Genomic DNA, 15,814 nt, shown 5'->3' with positions numbered 1-15,814 from the left:
TCTCATTTGTCATTTGATAGATGTGGTAAATATATATATGTGTGTTGTTGGTTCAGTTACCCTGATCCTTGCAAGATGTAAATACAAGAGGCTTTTAAGACTGTTGAAATATTGATTTAAGACATTTAATTTTAGACGAATGAATTCAATGCTATTTAATACTTTAAAGGATCTTCAGGAACTCTTTCTCCTTCTGCAGAAGGACTTAAAATTGCACCCTTTGGTTCATCTCGGCCATTTCAAAGCACTGTTGCAGGATTTTTGTACACAATCTTCTATATGCCAATCTCACGGATGGTGTACTTGAAAAAGAGTTTTTCTGGTGTAAAAAAAGGTTTAATAAATAAATAAATAAATAAATAAAACACTACCTTTCTGAGAGACAGCTCCACATTAGTATCAGCGTTGAAGTTGTAGCGAGCTACTGCCTCTCCGATCTCTCTGACATGTGCTGGCGGAGGAGGACGAATTGGCTGCTGCCTCTCTGAGGATGGCATCTTCTGTTTATGTGCAATAGTGTAAATGTGTGTGTTGAAGAGGAGGAGAAATCATAAAGAGAAATTAAACATAAGACACAAATTAGTGTATATCTACAGTACTGCACTCAGTTTATCAGCTGCACACTCACTTCTACATATGATATGGGTAATATCCCAACCCGCCCACGATGCTCTCCTTCATACCAGTTGTTGTCTATCTGCCGGATGATGTTGACTGCATCACCCTTCTTAAATGACAGCTCCCTGCAACACATTCATGTCATCACAGTGCTGGCACACAGGCAGGAAGAAAAAATGAGCTGATCATTTCAGCCAGCACAGTTCATTTCATGTAAACAGCATCAGCTACAGAACGTCAGCCACTGAAGCGGATAATATAAAACCAAGTACAACAGAAATCAGCTTTATTCATGCATCTATTTAAGGATGTATAAATAAAAGGAATCAGTTAAAGCCATCCAGGTGTGGTGGTAAGATGTGACGATGAAGTTATCTTAGAAAGAAAAAGAAACTTTTTGCATGAAATGCACAAGAATCTGAAACCATAATACTGAATGCAATGAGTCGAGATGTGCTGATATGCAGTTAGGCATTCATGCTTTAAGGCTCGGCTTCCTTGTACGTGCACGGTGCGTTTACTGTACTCACTTAGCTGTTTGTGCCTTAAAATCATAAATGGCTCTCGCAGGCTGTTTCTGATGGAGGAGAGAGAACAGAATAAGTTGTGTCATCTGTTTATGGGAGACCTAGGAGATGAGAGTGAGAGAAAGAAAGCCGGCGAGCATTACCAGGCAAAACATAAAATACAGCTTTTTAATTTCTGTGAGAAAATTTAACTGTGCTGTGGAGGAGTGATGCTAAAGACAAAAAAGGTTATTGAAGTTCAATCTAAAGTATTTTTACTTTATTATAAAGAGAAAAATAGTGCTCCTAATGAAGTGCATGTTGGTGCTGAGAATACCAGCCATCAGTTTCAGTGCTGTACCTCTCTGTCAGGAGTAGGTCTTCTACTCTGGGGTGTGTGGCGTCCATCCATGGTGGAATAACACCTGGAGACATCCTGGTCTGTGATTAGTGAGAGACACATGAGAAAGGTCATGGGGGTTACGACAGTAACCACAATTATGTCACATGCATGCTCACAATACAAAGACGTGCTTTGGGAAAGTACTGAATGGTGCAGTGATGACATCATTCCAACAGGTAAATGAGGGAATAATAGCACAGGATCAAAAGTTGTGTTTTATTTCCATTTCATTGTAGAAACAAGGTGATTGGGATTCACAAAACATGACACATGCAATCAAAAATTGCTCAAACACAAAATAAAATAGGGGAATACAGCCCAAAGATGACTAAATATGATAAAATACATTTACAAACATAAACATACAAGCAGGTGGCCTGAAGGAAAGAATGATTTTAGGGTAATAAGATGCCTCTACAACAAATAAACTTGCAAAACAGACAAATTATACAAGCAAAACAATAATCAAATTATAAACAAACAGAAGAATGTTCACATTTATTTACTCCAACCAGATACTATACTGTAAATTCTCACTATTTCTTTACCCAGTCACAGAGAAGTCCAGTTTTATCACATTTAGTACTGTAGATGCCTCCCTGTTTCCTAAAATGCTCTTCCTCACCATTCTGTTGCTCTGATTTTCTCTTTCTGACGGAATTATTGCTCCGCTTCACTATTTAATTCAAATTGTTCCTACATCGCTGTTGTGTTGTTCAGTATTACATTACTGTCAACGCCAGCATTTTCTGCAGTGTTTCAAATTAGGTTTCCAGTAGCTCCAAGGCATAATCCTCGCATTTTAGTAGCAGACCTTTAATGTGAAACATCAGGAGGAGGTGTTTAGTTTCACAAGAATGGTCATTACTTAATACCAGGTTTTACTTGAGAATTTACAGTAAACAGGTCTTACTGAATGTCACGTAAAATATAAAACAGCACAGTAACGGATGTATCGGCTGACCAATGAGGGGAAAAGGGCAACAAGCCCATGCAACACTGAAAGGGACACTAAGGTGAATGTATGTGGGTTATGTACACGTCTATATGTGAGTATGCAGAAAAAAACTATGTGTGGGTAAGACTGGTTATATGACAAAGTGAACATTTGTATATTTGAGGTGCGATATGTGTATTATCTCCACCTGAATAACAGAGACCATTCCCATTGCCCTGCTCCTCTCCATATTCATTATTGTTTGAGGTGTCTGAGTGGCGTCCATAACAGGCACTGATTGGTGACTGTAGCCGTGGTGTGGAGGGATCCCCTCTGTGTGAGGCATACCCAGTGGGGCTCCCATCTGGGTACAAAGATGCAGAGGAGTGACCCCCGTGCCAACACCCCCTCCTCCCCCGCAATGAGGAGCTTCGTTCAGGCACATTTGGCAGCAGTTCGGCCAGTATTCTCCTCAGGATGCTATCGTCAGGCGCCCGAGTCCCTCTGTGGCCTCTCTCTGCTTGAATGTGCTCATAAATGTCTCTCAAGGCTGCATCTAGTGCTTCATAAATGGCCTGTTTGGACTTGGGTCTGCTACCTCGATCTCCGCCACCATTGCTTCTTCTAGAGGTAGGTGGTGAGCCCTTTTTCCTGCGGAAAGGCACTGGGCTGACCAGGAAGGCCAGCTTGGACATCGCTTGTTGGGACTGTGAGCTCTGGATGTGTGAATGGCTGCTGCGGCTCTGCTGTGAAGATCTCTGGTGCTCCTGGCGTGCTCGTTCTCTCTCATGGCGAAGCATGGTTGTGAAGCGGGTATAGGAGGCCGGGCAGCGGCCTTTGCAGGAGCTGATGAGGTGGCGGTGTTGGTAGCCCTGGCTCTGGCCTATACTTTGGTGAGCAGGGTGATGGTGGTGGTGATGGTGGTGGTGATGACGGAGGTGGTGGTGGTGGTGAAGGGTGGAAGAGCCATATAAGCTCTCAGAGGAAGTTAGTGAGCAATGGTCAAAGTCACTCTCACTGCAAAATGAGGAGCCCTCCACCTGGATGAAGTCACTGAGGTCTGACGCAACAGCATCTTGTTCACTGTCAGAGTAGTCTGGGTTGGCCTGTGGGCCTTGGGGAACAGGAGGGGCAGGAAAGGACCGTGCACGGCCGGGCTCTGGCCCAACACGAGGCTGGCCCTCTGGTGGGCTACGAGGTCGATGCAAGTGATCCATGGTGTGAGGTACTACTGCACTATTGCCGTTATTGTCTTCCTCTAGTAAAGATTCTATGGAAAAACGGCGTTTTGGAAAACTGGGTGTGCCACCGCCAGCACTGCTGGCTCGAGATGACGAGCCACCTGGCGTCGTAGTGCCTGAAGGCACCTCAGTGTCACCCAAGTTGGGCATGGATTTGGACTTCTGAATAAGGCGCTCATATGCAGAAATGCGGTTTGGCACCATATCGCGCGGCACCTCAACGCCCCAAGAAGGTGCCCAAGGAGAGAGACGATGGCGATGCAGGTGAGGCTGGCGCTCTAGTTCCAGGATACGAGCGCGCACCGAGCGGATGACTTCAGATGGGATGAGCTGAGCTCGGTCGATCTGGTGCATCTTACGATAGAGCTGGAGAAAACCCGGTGAATCATGCGCTCGTCGGCGGTGGAGGCGAGGCAGTGAGTGAGTGGACATGGATCCGGTTGAACCTGAGGGATTCCCATCACAAACCAGCGACCCAGCACTTTCTGAGCGTGTTGCGTTGCGCCCGCCCGAGCCGGCATGCCCATCATTGAGTAAGTCATCGCAGCTGCGTGACTTGAGCTTGCCAGGGACGGGCGGTACCTCCTCAGCACTGCTCCATGTCTCAGCATCCTGGCATTTTGTCTGCCAACTGTTCTTACAACAGACAGACTGCTTGGAGGAGGAGCTGCCCTCCTGGCTGGCATCCTCCTGGCAATGAACAGGGTCAGAGGGGACAGGGGGCAGAGAGGGGCGCTGATGAGGACCTGGGGAGGTCAAACTGTTTGAATACATGTTGCATGCGTCCCCACCTTTCAGATGTCCAATAAAGAGCAGCGTGGTGAAAGAGAAGAAGGAGGAAAGCATGTTAAGCAGTAATACCCAGCAAAAGGGTGGAAGAGCTGGGGAGAGGGAGAAGAGTTAGGAGAAAAAAGAGGACAGGTGGAAAAAGATGATCTGATGTTTTTTTTCTTCAGACTTCCACCAACACCAATCAAGGAAACGTACGACCACACCAGACAGACATAATGTGAAAAACACAACAGATCTTTGATCTTCTGTCAAAGTGGTTAATACAATACACACATATAACAGCTCGGGGAAGAGACGGGAAAAGAGAAATACACAGAGAAAAAAAATATCAAGTGAAACAAGATGTTTGTGTGTTTACCTTTGGCTCTGGAGGGTGAGGATGGTGAGGAACGAACCGCAGGCTTCTTGAGGCTGCTGCTGGGTCTGTAGGCATCCACTGGTTTAGGGGAAGTTGCAGCTCTGCTCTGAGACTGAGCATTCACTTGGGAACTCGTCGGCTCAGACTTCCTTCTCTTCCTGTAGTCGCTGGCAGCACTGCAGCATAGTCAGACATCAATGACAATGCTTTCAGAAGAGTATACCCAGGTGAATGCAGTTTGCTGCAGGCACATTGATTTCAGGGACTAGAAATGTCTTGTGAGTACATACTATAACATCTGTTTACAAACCATATGCAGACCAAAATATGATTAATTATGAGCAAGTGAATGTTGTTTTAAGGATTAAACATTTTTCTCTTTTCTAAACCACTTAGATAAATAGGAGACAAATGAAGTATACAAACTATATGTAATGTTGGTCAAAAATCTCTTTTGAAATTTGGGAAATTTTAAACCTTTTCATGTTTATTTATGGACAGAGATAAATCCTTGGCATCATTTTAAAGTATACCCAAGCTCATCCTACTTATAATGAGGCTATTATCCTTGTGTCCGAAAAGATGAGACAGCAGCGTTACCATAACTTCTCTCATTCAAAATGTCTAAAAACCCAGTGGGCTTTCTATTCAGGACAAACACACTCAATGTCGCACACATGAATTACATGGCCTATTCATCTCATCCCATTTCTGCCCTTTCTGTTCACCGAGGAAAATGCGACTGAATAAGCAGGCCATTTGTGAAAGGGAGCAGGACGAGGGGAGGAAGAGGGGGGGTTGTGTGAAGGATAGGAGGTGAAGGGCAGAATCAATAGGTTTGCTGGGTTAATTTATTCTGGCTCAGTTAGTGAAAGAGAGATGCAAAGCTCTCTGCCTTCAGTGGCAAGAGCAAATAAAGACGAACACTAATCCCTGCAAAATTATCAGACACAGAGGCTATTTGCACCACAGTCAAGGCAAGAAAGAGCAGTTTTGATTCCCTGCTGAATCACAACAAGGAGCAGTGCTGTTGAGGAGATGGGGGAGGGGGGTGGTGATGCAGAGGGAAAATAGAAGAAACAGAGGTTACCTCGCAGGTCTCTCCGGAGCCTTGTCAGCAGGAGCGATGTGCAGGGATGTCTGAAATAGGGCAGACGACAAAAGAGAAAAGTGAGGTCCGCAAGAACAAAGACTCGAGGCAGAGCAGCTCACAATGCACAGCCTGCATGCGGTTGTTGCTGTGCCACACTCAAAACGCTCCCCCAGCGTAAGGTACGACAGATGCTGGTTCCACATGGCACACCTGAGTGAGAAGAGGCCTACCGGTGTACGTAGTGAAGAAAAATTTTTGAGCACTCTTGGGCTGCTCTTAAGGATGATGACAAAGGTGATACAGCAAAGGATGTTTTGAGCTGAGCTCAGGGGGGGGGCAAATGTTGCCCTGCAAAATCTGGCATGGATCAGCTGGAATGGGTCTTAGTGGTAAAGAATGATTGATACACTTTAACTGCAAAGGTCTCTCAGAGGAAATGATACCCATCAGATGAAACACAGGAAACAAAAGAATGATTTCCAGTGAATAATACAATACAACCCCAAGCAAATAAATGCCCAGCATCAGAGCTTTCAAATCAACATCATCCTCATCTTGTCATGGATAGCTGACATAGGGACATGACATCATAGTGAATTGTTTCTACGCTACATTACACTCATTTAAAGCAATCATGTTCCTTAACAATACAGATTTTAATTCCTATCATTGGTTAGAAATTCTGAGATTAACAACACTTCTGCAACACTCATGAAGGTGAGATTACCTCAATGCGCTGGCGAGCGGAGATGTCTGGATTATAATCCAGCCGTTTTTTAGGAGGCTTGAGCCCCAAGCGGCAGCAGTGAGCAGGAGGAGGAAGAGGAGGAGGAGGAGGAGGAGGAATAGGAAGAGGGTGAAAATGAGGTGAAGGAGGAGAAGCAGTGGTGACGTCATGGGGAGAAACAAACAAAAACAAAAAACATGTGGAGAGAGTGACACCCGTTAGAGAATCTGAGTAATCAGAGATGGACTAGTTCACAAACGTTGCACATGTGCTTTGCATGTACAGTGCACACGTGTGCACACACTCAATACACACTAACACACACACTTACACAAAATACTTGTTTATTCCTATTCACATTCTAATGTCATCTATTAATGCTGTGTTTGTATTCTCAAAACAGCAACATCAAACTACAGTATGTCAATGCTATAATAAATAGGCCTACTACATAAACCTTTATACCACACACACATACACACACACAAAAATGTGCCCATGTACCACACACACATGCAGAGTGTAAGAGCAAGCTGTAAAGCAGAAAGCCGAGTGAAGCACAAGCGGCAGTGTTGTGTTTATTTGAAAGTGCAGTGACTTGCACGATCAAATGTTGTGATTTAGTGCAGATAAACTATCGTTCACTCAGTCGGTCAAAAGTTCTTGTGACTTGTCACCTCAATAAACACTCAAACACTGAACATACAGTGAGATTCTGTCCCAGCTGGAACAGTCAGTGCATGTAGGGGAACCGTCTACACTCTAAGGGCTTATTCAGTGGTGTGAAACATTCAAAATATTGCAGGTAGAAATCTCAACACAGCCTAACAGGACTCTGGGAAGTCATGTCAGCTCCACATGTGACATTTGCACCTGAACATTTTGAATAAGCCCAACAAACCATCACCTGATGTCATGCTCTGACATGGACAGAGGCGTGTCCTCATGACTCTTTGTAAATCGGCCAGGTTGGGGTAATTTGATCTCAGATCAGTGGCTAGAGGCAATCACTGCTCTGAGCCACTAGGATGTTATTACCACCTGCATCCAGCAGAGGGCACTACAGCATTTAGTTTGTATGCAGAGCATTGCTCCACCAGAGGTGAAGATAAAAATGAACTAGCAAAAATTAATAAATGACTAAATGATTTAACCGGATAAATAAAGGGCTGATTAACTGATACTTATGTTAGCATGTGCAAGAGATGTTAAAGAAACTGCACAGATTCAGATTGTTATGCAAAACAGAGGGATAAGATTATTTTATATTATCAATGTTGATCGATGATTTACTGTTCTGTGCAGTTTTACCCGCCAAAAAGCCAGGTCATCTAAAGCATCTGGAACACATTGCCTTTTTAACCTTTTGTCCTGCTTATTTTGGGGCAAGATGCAACACAGAACCAACTGAAATAAAATTATCCAAGTATGTGTGTGAACATTTCAGTGCCTGCTAGCCACCAGACCAAAAAACCCAGCAACGCAGAGACATAACACAGCCTGTCACAGGGGTGGGGGAAGGGGGGGTCACAGCACCCAACAAGTACCACATGCCCAAACAACTAGCCCCACCCAGTCTATTGGCGGAGACATTTAAAAAAGTCCTGGGTGGAGTGTAGAGAGTGGGTGTATGCCTAAGGCAGGGTTGTGGTTGAAGGAGTAAGCTATGGCCCTGACTTACCGGCCGCCCAAACTCCAGCTCGGAAAAGAACTTATACCAAGGCTCGTTCTCTAAATCTATGTCATCATAGGTCTGGGAAAGCATGACAGTGACAGAGAGAAAAAGGTAGAGGAAAGACAGTGTGGAAAGAAGTCACACACAAAGAGAGACATGGACCTCATGGTTAGGAATGAGCAACGGTGGCGCAGAGAGATGGGCACAGGATGAAGATTCAGACTGGCTCATGGGGACCAAAGCAGTGATGCAAAACCAATTTACTACTGACAAATCCTACTGAGAACAGTTTGCTTCACAACTTTAACTGGTTTGACAGCACTTCCAAAACATTAGAGAATCCAAACTACTTGTTAGCCAGTGTAAAGTAGCGCCATATATGTCATCAGACAGTGATTAAACTTGTGCACACTAAATAATCTAATATGCACAACTCCAACTCTCCATCTCTAACTATCCAACTCTTGTCACCATTGGGGACTGAGGAGGCAGACAGTTTCAACACCTTGGCCAGTTTTAATTAATATTCATTAATTTCATATGAATAAAAATGAACAGGCCTGTGAATCCCATGACAGAATCACATTACCGCAGCTTTCTTCACAGCTTTAGCGCAGGTGACAGATAATGAAAATCAGCATGTTACTTTGGACATTACATATTTAACACCCAGCCTCATTATCCACTCCTTTGTGCAGGCTCAGTGGATGGAATACTAAACACAGTATGTCAGAGTGGCAGGGAAAGGCCAGATTATCAGCAGAGGTACTCGTTGTATTTAAGAAGAAGGGGCACATATTTTGGAAGAGACATGAGAGGTTATTCATATGGGTGTACCATAGGTTTAACTTCGACGGCATCACAGTCAGCTATCCAACTGACCTAAGTGTTACGCACTTACACCCTGTGTTTCATTAGTGGTTCCACTTCCCTCACTCACTTACCCTCAGCCCTTAGTGTTATGTAACAGCATCCATCGCACAGAGGCCACTTGGAGAGCAGAGGGAAAGTGGACGAGGGAGAAGCAGGGGATTTATATGGAAGGCAACTGCCCTTGTTCAATTTAAGCCCAAATTGTTATGGATCGACCGGCAGTTGTGGGTTTAGCACTCTTCTGCTTTTACAAATCATCAGAAATACCTGCATTTCAGTAAGGTGAAGGATAACTATGATATGTCAGCATCAGTTTCTGATTTAGAAATGCCTGTTTCTGATCTGTATGATGATTATCCCAACTATTATTGATTCTGATTTATGATTTGTTGCAAAACAGAACAGTACAACAATCTAAACATTAACTGCAATGAGTTATGTGCCAGTTGTCAGATTTTTCTTCTAACTAGGGCAAGTGAACCAATAAACATGAAAGCCTGTACCTAAACATTCCTATGATAAATTGGAAAAACTGAAACTGAAAAGCATGTCAAAAAGTGCATTCATTTTATTTTTATTACCTACTTTGTTTTCTAATTGATTTATCTTCTCCTTCTCTGGTGGTAAGCACACAGAGTTTTAGGAACATTACTGCCACCTAAGCATGGATTTATTTCTTGCACCAAATGCATAACTGCAACACATTGTGGGTGATATACACCACTGGAGTGACCATGATTGTTGGCTTGCTCCCTCAGCCCAGTGAGGGTCAATCAAAGTTCAGTTTTTCAGACATATGGAATGATACTTATGATGGTGGCAAAGATTCCCCCGACGGCAAGTGCAACAAGGGCACGCTGAACGACTAATGAAATGCAACATTACTGTATGTATGTGCCTGAGCATACCTGATCAGAGTTACACATACTGGCTGTTTTAGGAGTTGTTGTGTGAGGCCTAAACTGACCTCGCACTTCATATTTCTATATAAGAAAATTACCATATATTTTCTTAATTTACTCTTTTAAAACCCTATTTATGCATCTTTTTATATCACCTTGTGTTCTCTTACATCCTGTCTTAATTCCTTTTTAATGTCTTATGTAAAACATTTTGAACTGCCATCTTATTGAAATTCGTTATACAAATAAACTTGTGTTTTCTTGCAATCACACAACTCTCCCCTTAACCCCTCATGTTTAATAAAAGAGACACTTTTACAGGCAGATTTGCAAATATTTAATTTCTAGTTCAGAACTGAGATGTACTTTTCATGCTGAGACTACTGAGCTGCCATCCAATGTGTAAAACTCTGTATTTCCGCCGCTATTTTTCGCATTTGCATGGCATGTAAATGACGGACAAATTGCCTCAGGAAGCAGAGGTTTATCTCTGCTGATGTGATATGGTGGATTATTAATGCCAAACACTTCCTTTGTATCACAGAGACAAACATTTTCATAACAAATAATCCTGCAGTAAACACTGTCAGATGGGATCTAAGTATTTACATGCAACAGAATTAGACGGAGAAGCCAAAACAAGGTCGCCGCTGTATAGCCAGTTCATCATCTACTCTTTGTTGTCGAACGTTTAAAATCTAACAGTGTTCTCTATTTTACGCACTTCAGCGTGCACTACAGTCAAGAGGCTTATTCATTTAACTGTTATTGTAACTGAAGAGATTATGCATTGGTTTACTACTCTGTCTGCCCTTTCTAACCCCATTCCCACATGGAAATTGAGTTTTCACGCCGAATGAAACACTGCCAGGAGATGCTTGGTAGGTGTTGTGGTGTTACATCTCTCTTGCTAAAAAGAGAATTCAGCTCAGAGACAAATGAGTCACCCTTAAAAAAAAAAGTGGGAGCCTGGAGCAGAGGCCGCCAATCACACCAGTACTGTGGACAGACACACCGAAAAGGAACTGAACAGATGCCAGAAAAACAATTTTGGGTGCGATTTCTCATAATTGGAGACCGAATGGACACCTCACATCGAACAGGATGTTTTTGGGTGCTATTTCTTAAAGTGGAAAGAGAAGAGAAAAACCCTTCTAACAAACAACACAGGTATATATAAGAATCTCAGACAGCAGCGTGGGTTCACTTCTACTCTCTACAGCTTTCTCCTTTTATTGCCTTATCAGGAACTGACTCATGCGTTATCACCCTGAGAGCTCTCTGCAGTCATCGCATTAAACATCTGCAAAACCTTCACAAAAACCTTTTCCACATAACAGACTCCTCATCTGTAACGCATTCTCCATTATCCTGTTCTTATCTCAGATACCTCATGTCTATTATTTTTCGCCCTCCCTCTACACAGTAATTATCACTGCCGTCTGCTTTGTCATTCACCCCACACAGAGTGAACAGCCAGTACAGCCGCTGGAGGATGCAGCACTGGAAACCTTCGCTTTTTAACGCCCACACCATGTCTGATGGAAACAAGTCCATGCAGAAGCCCATAATGTGAAAATGTATTAACAACACAGTAATGTCTATAAAGACTAGCAAGGAGGAAAAGTAAATGTGCTTGACCATCCAGTTGTTTTTTTGTACTATAGCTCTATCTCTGCAGCGTTACTTCACTTCATGTTGCATACTGTTTACTTGTTTACTGAACAATAACAAGCAACAATAGTTAACTGACATCACTCCACTGCCACAGTAATAGAAATATTCTCCCAGGATGCCGATGTGAAGTCAGCTACCCTCACATGTAAGTATCAGACATGAAGGAAGGCTGTAATGTGATGATGGCTTCCAAGTTTTCAAAAAAATGTCAGAAAACATTATAATCCAATGAAAGAACATTTTAAAAATATACTCACTGGTCTTTCATGCTCCAAAATGGAGGACTTCCCAGGCTCATACTCAAAAATACTCTTAGGCTCTGCACGGTACTTTCGTGTGTCCACTTTCCTGTTGGGGGGACCCCATTCATTCCTGGTGCAAAAAACACAGAAGTATGTGTCTTAGAAAGCTAACTGAGTTAGCTAATCATTCAACACTTACTTCTAGTGCGTTTTAAATAATAGAATTCAAAGTAGCTCAGAAATCATGAGACCAAATAAAGGTTACAGGAGCTGTATGCAACATTCAGATCATTTGAGTTAGATTCTGAGCCGAGTTTGTCTGCACACGGCTTTTAGCACGGAGGTGGCTGAGCCGGCGGCTAGCAGCTAACAATGCTAACAGTGCTGACAGAGCTAACAATGTTAATGTGGGGGGGTTGGGGACTGGATGGTGGGTGCTATGCTTTTGCAACATGACCGTTCTGCCACTGTGAGTCAGGACGGCATTATCAGCGGTATCCGCTGTATGAACCAATGCAGAGCAGTAGCGATTAGCTAGCCAGTGAGATACACACACACAGGACACACACAACTGCACTCATGGCTAGACCGACATCAGACGTGATTTCATTCTCTTGTCAGGACATCATTACTCCACTATATCTTTAACAGCACCAAAACAGCGGTTCAATTTTTTTATTAATGCTCTGAATGTCTCACACAGCCCCTTTAATTCGCAAAAAGCACATAAACTTTCATAATAAACAATCGATCCCATTTATTAGTTTACGTGCATGACAAGGGGAGATCTAAATTTCATTTTCATTGCTTATATAATAATGATTGAGTGCCAGTATTTCATAACTAACAAGGTGTAATAAATGAAAGAGACATGACAAAGCTCCTCTTACGTGTCAGGCGAGTCTCTCTCACGGTCACTGTCTCTGGCCCTCAGCTGGAGGAGAGATGGCATTGGCGGAGGCGGTGGGGGAACGGGGGATGGCGAAGGCTCCCGAGGGCCCAGTTGCCCTCCATTGTCCGAGGGGCTTTTGGCGAGCGGCCTGTACGTATGTGTCCGGGGAGCGGGGTGAGCCATGGTGGTGTGGGGTGGCAGGCTGTAGTCATCTGTTAAGGACAGGACAGAGGGGAAAGCGGAGGGAGAAATAATGAGGCAGAACAAGCCAAACAGGAGGAGACAAATGGGTTGGGAAGGAATTACTTATTGTTTGAGGGTATTGTTTTACACAGAACATCTCTTACCATTGTTTATGACAGCGTATGTTGCATTATATGTGTCAGAATAGTCATCGTCTGTAGGGGAATGGAACAAAGACAGATTGGGAAACAAGCACAAACATGCTTTATGGTACAGAGCATAAACGTGTGTAGTTTCCTCAGCACCTTTAGTCAGCTGAATACAGTCAGTTACAAAGTAATTTCCAATAGTGACCATTTTTCACAGTGGAGAAAAGAATCAAAACCACCTAAGCAGCATAAACCACTTCCCCTTTGTTCATCCACAAGCTCAGCATGTCACACACAATTGTTTTTCCAATATGCCTTTATAAAATTCTATGAAGGGGCCACAGCACCCTGCAGACGCATGCATTAACCTTATTTTTTCATGACTACAAGTATTTGATTCCAGCTGAATTCAAAGGTGCTTTTTTCTGCAAATGAGGAAACTACTTTTTTGAGTCTTTAAGTCTACAGGGGGTTAATCAGAAGATAGACGCCAGCAGGGCTGGAATATTGCTTTATAAATTCACTGAGAATATGTGAATATTCAGAGAGCCATGGGAACTCTCCAAGATGCACCAAAAAGATAATCACGGGCCTGTAGATGTTTTTGGGCACACACAATCATGAAATAGTGTGTGTGTTTGTGTGTGTGCTGCAGCAGAAGAAGAGGCCTGAGCAGTTTAGAACAAACAAGCTTTGAACCGAGTGTGCGATACTGTCAAGCCCATAAAATTAGAGCAGATTTCCCAGGACGGCTCTGTGTCTATTAGAGGTTTCTCTCAATTCCTCCTCCTCTCCAGACTCTCTTGCTCTCATCTAATGAGTTCTGGCTCTGAGGTTCTCTGGGTCTTTTGGTTTAACAAGAATCGACATGCACAGACACACACAGATACACACACATACACAAGTGCGTACACAGCATGCATGCCTGGCCAATTCCTCTCATAATGTCTGACGATCAAATCACATCCAGTAACGGGACATTTCTGCCTTTCAGTGTGATTCGGGACAGACTTACCCGCTTTGTGAACCTTGTGGATCTGTTTGAACATAGTCTTGTACCAGTCCTTAGGCCTATCCACCGTCTGCAGAGAGAGAAATAATCGTAAAGATTTATGTGCCGCGAAATGCAACATAAACTGGATAGCTGAAATTGGAAAGTAGAAAAGGTTCCCACTGTTTTATGGGACTGAGACCGTACTGAGAGGAGAAAAATACACTCTCAGCCCTTCTAGTGATCCATATTTCACTCACAGAGAATTTAACCTATGCTGAGCCATGAATAAATTATTTATAAAGATTCAACTTGTGAGAAACTGTCTACTAGACCAGAGGATGACTACATCTCCTCCTCTTTTATTTACGATTAATAATCTTGTCAAGAATCATTTGCATCTGACTATTTAACTTGATTCAAAGTGTCTACTCTTAATTTGTCTTAGCAAGATGTTTGGTCTATTTAATCAGCAATAGCTAATAAGAAACAAGAAAAGTAAATTGCATGGTTCTCAAACTCACAAGACAATTTATTAGAGAGGATCTATTACGCTTTACTGTATTTTGTGTCTTATATATCCACCTTATTCCTAAGTCCCATAGACTGTCTGTGGTTAGTTCCAGTGTCTTGGTGGCTAACCGTCAATGTTGGTTCTTCTCGAAAGTAATTTGCCTTCAGTTTGGTAAACACTGATGTATTTTTTAACTAATATTTAACTAATGTTAACATAGCATTTCCAAAATGTCTTTGCGGAGCTCTGGTACCTGTTGCACTGTCCGTGTCTGTAACGACTAACAACCAGTCTAAGCTAAATTTCTTCAGCAACTGTGTGTTGAACATGTAACCAGAGCAAAAATGGATTGTTCCTGTTGCCAGAGGCACCATTGAGATGAGAAATAAAACCACAAGAGTTTAACGAGACATAGCGAAAAAGTATTAAATCAAAATTTGCAGAAGAGAATGACACCTAGACTGACAGGTCCGTCACTCAGCGTCAGCACATGGTATCCCTGTCTTTCCCTGTCTGACTTAACCTACATTAGAAAATAAACTCAGCAACAAACCTTGAAATATGTATTCACTCATTAGGGCTGAGAATGTGTCGCTGATTTACTGTACTTCCTTTATATCGCATAAAAAAATGAATGCCAAACGTTATTTCTTTTACAACTATTTTATATTACTGTTACTGAAGTCTGCTGCTAAATTCAGCATCATGTTTCGCTCACAACAGTTTTTAATCAATCAGAAGTTGAAAACAATGTGTAAACTGCATCGTTAACGCAGACGAGTGGAGGATTAGCTGGGAAACATCACATTTATTTACTTTACATGGAGCTACACTTAACACTGAATTATGTTAAATGTTTGCCGAATGTGTTAGTATCTCTTGATAAGTCATCATAAATCCTAAATCATCTTTAGAAGGAGCAGATGTTTAGCTTAAGCTAGCTCGGGCCATGTTAAAGTTAACAATATTTTGCACTGAACTGAGGAAGCTGCTGCAATTTCGTCATGCACCAAGTATGATGACAATAAAGGAAATTCTGAT

General features: G+C 42.7%; 1 protein-coding gene across 3 annotated transcripts in view; it reads right to left on the bottom strand.

Annotated features, from left to right (window-relative positions):
* The window catches only part of sorbs2a (sorbin and SH3 domain containing 2a), a 65,167-nt gene that overhangs the window by 11,179 nt on the left and 38,174 nt on the right, over window positions 1-15,814 (bottom strand). The window contains exons 10-21 of one of the 3 annotated variants that reach the window (XM_049571994.1): window positions 14,284-14,350; window positions 13,284-13,334; window positions 12,935-13,148; window positions 12,060-12,174; window positions 8,357-8,428; window positions 6,676-6,732; window positions 5,946-5,995; window positions 4,856-5,031; window positions 1,486-1,565; window positions 1,149-1,195; window positions 629-743; window positions 372-500 (exon numbers count right to left, since the gene is read on the bottom strand). In XM_049571994.1, the coding sequence (XP_049427951.1) occupies window positions 372-500; window positions 629-743; window positions 1,149-1,195; window positions 1,486-1,565; window positions 4,856-5,031; window positions 5,946-5,995; window positions 6,676-6,732; window positions 8,357-8,428; window positions 12,060-12,174; window positions 12,935-13,148; window positions 13,284-13,334; window positions 14,284-14,350 (1,173 nt within the window). Of the gene's footprint in view, window positions 1-371; window positions 501-628; window positions 744-1,148; window positions 1,247-1,485; window positions 1,566-2,496; window positions 4,497-4,855; window positions 5,032-5,945; window positions 5,996-6,675; window positions 6,733-8,356; window positions 8,429-12,059; window positions 12,175-12,934; window positions 13,149-13,283; window positions 13,335-14,283; window positions 14,351-15,814 lie in introns of those variants that run through there. The other 2 variants (XM_049571996.1, XM_049571995.1) reach the window with 2 other exon arrangements.

The sequence above is a fragment of the Epinephelus fuscoguttatus genome, linkage group LG3 (genome assembly GCF_011397635.1).
Source record: "Epinephelus fuscoguttatus linkage group LG3, E.fuscoguttatus.final_Chr_v1".
Lineage (NCBI taxonomy): Eukaryota > Metazoa > Chordata > Actinopteri > Perciformes > Serranidae > Epinephelus > Epinephelus fuscoguttatus.
Note: the sequence above shows the minus strand (reverse complement) of the source record. Positions and strands in the feature narration are given on the sequence as shown.